The 3,777-nt window shown below is 42.5% G+C and overlaps 1 protein-coding gene across 2 annotated transcripts; it reads left to right on the top strand.

Moving 5' to 3' along the window:
• Window positions 1-1,665: 1,665 nt before the first annotated feature.
• LOC6046580 (probable alpha-aspartyl dipeptidase) lies at window positions 1,666-3,777 on the top strand. 2 transcript variants are annotated; one of them, XM_001863718.2, is made up of 3 exons: window positions 1,666-1,962; window positions 2,821-2,968; window positions 3,064-3,777. In XM_001863718.2, the coding sequence occupies exons 2-3, from the start codon at window positions 2,853-2,855 to the stop codon at window positions 3,680-3,682; spliced, it is 735 nt and encodes a 244-aa protein (XP_001863753.1). In that variant the 5' UTR covers window positions 1,666-1,962; window positions 2,821-2,852; the 3' UTR covers window positions 3,683-3,777. The 2 variants fall into 2 exon arrangements, with proteins under 2 accessions (XP_001863753.1, XP_038105033.1); XM_038249105.1 differs by lacking the exon at window positions 1,666-1,962 and having other exon boundaries at window positions 2,714-2,968.

Raw genomic sequence — 3,777 nt, 5'->3', positions numbered from 1 at the left:
TTATCTCGAAATGCATATTCTTTAAAGTGCTGAAATTGTATTGATTTTATGGATTTTCTTTGAAAAATCGGAAATAACATTTTAAAATGGCTGTATCTCGAGAACTACATCAGCAAACCTTCTGAAACGGCCCAGAGATACTTGACAGTCATATGAAGCAAAAACCTTTATCTCGAAATGCATATTAAAATGCTGAAATTGTATTGATTTTATGGTTTTCTTTGAAAATCGAAATAACATTTTAAAATGGCTGTATCTTGAGAACTATCAGCAAACCTTCTGAAACTTGGCCCAGAGATACTTGACAGTCATATGAAGCAAAACACCTTTATCTCGAAATGCATATTATTTAAAGTGCTGAAATTGTATTGATTTTATGGTTTTCTTTGAAAATCGGAAATAACATTTTAAAATATTGTATCTCGAGAACTACATCAGCAAACCTTCTGAAACTTGGCCCAGAGATACTTGACAGTCATATGAAGCAAAAACACCTTTTATCTCGAAATGCATATTCTTTAGAGTGCTGAAATTGTATTGATTGTTTTGGTTTTCTTATTAAAAATCGGATGTAACATCTTAAAAGGGCTGTATCTCGAAAACTACATCAGCGAATGTTTTTATTTTTTGCACAGAGATGCGCTATGGTGTAAGGAATCGATAGACCCCAAAATCTCGGAGTGCATATTTTTTTTCATAATAACGGTATTTTGAGCACCGTGGCTGGAATTAGATGCTGTTCCCCTACGTGGACCAGCTGCGTACCGGCGAGGCCAACGTGCTAGTTATTCCGGTGGAAGTTGAGCCAGCGCATCCAAGAGCAGACTTGGAAGCTGTGGTGGCGGAGATTCCTAGGACGAGTCGGATGAAGAGTTTGCGAGGAGGCTGATGCCGTCGGGCAGGACTTTTCCGATGATATGAAGATCAACGAGAAAGATTAGCGGGAGATGTTTCAAAACAAGTTTGACATTTTTGCATTTTCCCGTTTGAAACGAAATTCGTACACTCAACCCCCGGTGGTTGGTCACTTTTTCGTTTGACACTTTTTTAGTTTGTACCCCGTTGGTTGGTCAAAGTCAAACTAAAAAGTGACGAACTGACACTTTTTATACGGCGCTCACACACACTATCAAAACAAACGTTTGGTCAAAGGGCTGGAAACTCTAATATTACTTAGGAATACTAAGTATACTAACGATATTCCAGTATACTTGTTAGTATACTAACCGAAAAGCAATAAACTGTCAGTATACTAAGATACTCTCAGTATATTGGTAAGTATACTGGCGATATGTAAAGGAAATAATAAGTATACTAACATATATTTTGATATACTGGTCAACATAATAATTATAGCTCTAAGAGTTTCTATCCCCTTGCGTTTGGTAGTGTGTGTGAACTCCGTGTAAAAGGGGTGTCAAACTAAAAAGTGACCTCGTTCGTTTGACAACAGTTGGTGTCAAACCATCGGGGTTTGAGTGTACACGATTCGAATCGAATTCCGTTTCAGAATTCGGATTGAACCGACTGGGAATGCTGTCGCGGTGCAACGGTACAATCAAAACTGACAGCATTTTGTTTTTGTTAACTCCTTCCCCTGCAGCGTGTTGACGTGCACTCGATGCTGCCAGTTTCAAATATTTATCATCTCATCATTTTTTTTTGTTAGCAAAATTCGCAAAATTCTATGTATAAGAATTTCATTGTTTCAACTTATCAATAGGTATCACTGTGTAAAGCAGTTATGGTCAGCATTTAAATTCTTACCTTTAAAATCAGCTCTGTAAGGAATTTACCTTCACAACCAAAAGACTGCTATTGTTGGTTGAGCTATTAGTACAAGATAATAGATTTTCTTATCAAAGCCGACTTCTCAACTTCACGAACAATTCAATAGTCAACGAATCGCTTTGAAGTATTCCTTAAGCCAGCTATCTCAGTCTAAGGCCCCTTCGTCAGCTGGTAAGTTATTTTATTGGCTGAACCTTTCAATATTAATGTAAGTTTTACTTTAATTATTTCGAAATGGTAAAATCTTGAAACAGTCATAGTGGATTATCTCGCTAATAACCGGAATGGCGATGGCTACGTATTTTGTAACGGCTTCTCCAGTTGTTTTTACAATTATGGTATATGTAGTGGAAGCGGAAGTCGATTCTGGATTTTCATAGACCAACGAATAAAAATCGGTTTACACCGACTTGAAGATGCAAGCAAGATGGACTGATCTGGCCATGAATACGACGAAAACCAAATTTCATCGCAGGTAGGGGCTCCAAGAATAACGGCCCCTGAAGTCTCACCTCATTACGGAGCTAGAGCATGTGATCGGGTTAGTGTACTTGGGATCGCTGGTAACTGCCGACAACGACACCAGCATAGATATCTACGTTGTCTTCTTCGAATTACGGAAAACCCTTATATCTAAAAACATACTTGCGATTGTCTCAAAGTTATAAAAAGCTGAAACAATCAACGTGATGAAAAACTGCCTATGTTATTAACTCAGGTTAATTTGGTGTCTCTACTTCAAATTGGAACCAGTGTTAGTTTTGCTGAAAATTGTATGCATTCTAAGCAAGTACAATGCCTTGGTTTTACCTCCGCGTCCTATAGGTACTGAAATACAAGTTCAAGTTCAACCTCTAAGATCGTTCCACTCTACGAACGTTTTGTAATTCAATTAACAACGATTTCGCACCAATTGAATGATCCATCCCCAACTTCCAGTTCCATTCAGACTTTCTCGCGAGAATCACGCCTTCTGCAGAATGTCTCCCAAAACGTTCCCCGTTCTAATCGTGTCCCTTCTGCTCGTAGCCACAGTTCACTCCGATCCCCGGCACCGCTCTATGAACGCACTCCTCAGGATGGGCAAACGGCAGATCTTCCTGATGTCCTCGTCGGCCGTGCACGGGTACGAGTATCTGCAGCACGCCGAGTCCGACCTGCGGGCGTACTTTGGCAAGTGAGTATTACACGTTGAATAGTTCTTACTGGAGTTTGAGTTTGAGTTGCTTTTGCTGCATGGGTTCGACAACAATCGTGATTTTTATATTCCAGGAACAACGTCAAGAAGGTGCTCTTCATTCCGTACGCCCTGTCGAACCACGACGCGTACACCGAAAAGGTCGGAACCGTCCTGAAGCGGTGGGGCTTCGACTGCGAGGGCATCCACCGTCAGTCGGACCCGGTCCAGGCCGTGAACGACGCCCAAGCGATCTACATCGGCGGTGGCAACACCTTCCTCCTGCTCAAGTCCCTGTACGACAACGCACTGGTGGAACCGATCCGGGACCGCGTCCTGAACGGGTCCGTCCCGTACGTGGGCAGTTCGGCGGGAACGAACGTCGCGACGCGCTCGATCCAGACGACAAACGACATGCCGATCATCTTCCCGCCGACCTTTGACGCGCTCGCGCTGGTGCCGTTCAACATCAACCCGCACTATCTGGACCCGGAGGTGGGCGGAAAGCACAAGGGGGAAACGCGCGAGGAACGGATCGTGCAGTTTCACGAGTTGAACGAAGCGCCGGTGCTGGGACTGCGTGAGGGATCGACCCTGCTGGTGGATGGCGATCGGGCGACGCTCATTGGTGTTAATAAGGCGCGCCTGTTTCGACGCGGCCAGGAACCGCAGGAGTTTGAAAGTGGAGCCGATTTTAGCTTTTTGATGAAGTAAAGGAAAGTTATATTTTGGTTATCACATTTGTGTGGCTTTTGGAAAAGCCAATTTCAACATAATTGTAAAAGATATGAAATAGATGAAAACATATA

The sequence above is a fragment of the Culex quinquefasciatus genome, chromosome 1, assembly GCF_015732765.1.
Source record: "Culex quinquefasciatus strain JHB chromosome 1, VPISU_Cqui_1.0_pri_paternal, whole genome shotgun sequence".
Classification (NCBI taxonomy): domain Eukaryota; kingdom Metazoa; phylum Arthropoda; class Insecta; order Diptera; family Culicidae; genus Culex; species Culex quinquefasciatus.
This window is presented reverse-complemented; position numbering and strand designations above follow the sequence as displayed.

What these genes read in the sequence shown, in the direction of transcription:
- LOC6046580 (XM_038249105.1), top strand. Translation starts at nt 2,772, where the DNA reads ATGTCTCCCAAAACGTTCCCCGTTCTAATCGTGTCCCTTCTGCTCGTA. An exon ending in CTGCGGGCGTACTTTGGCAA is followed by an intron (nt 2,969 to 3,063) that starts GTGAGTATTACA and finishes TTTATATTCCAG; the next exon opens with GAACAACGTCAAGAAGGTGC.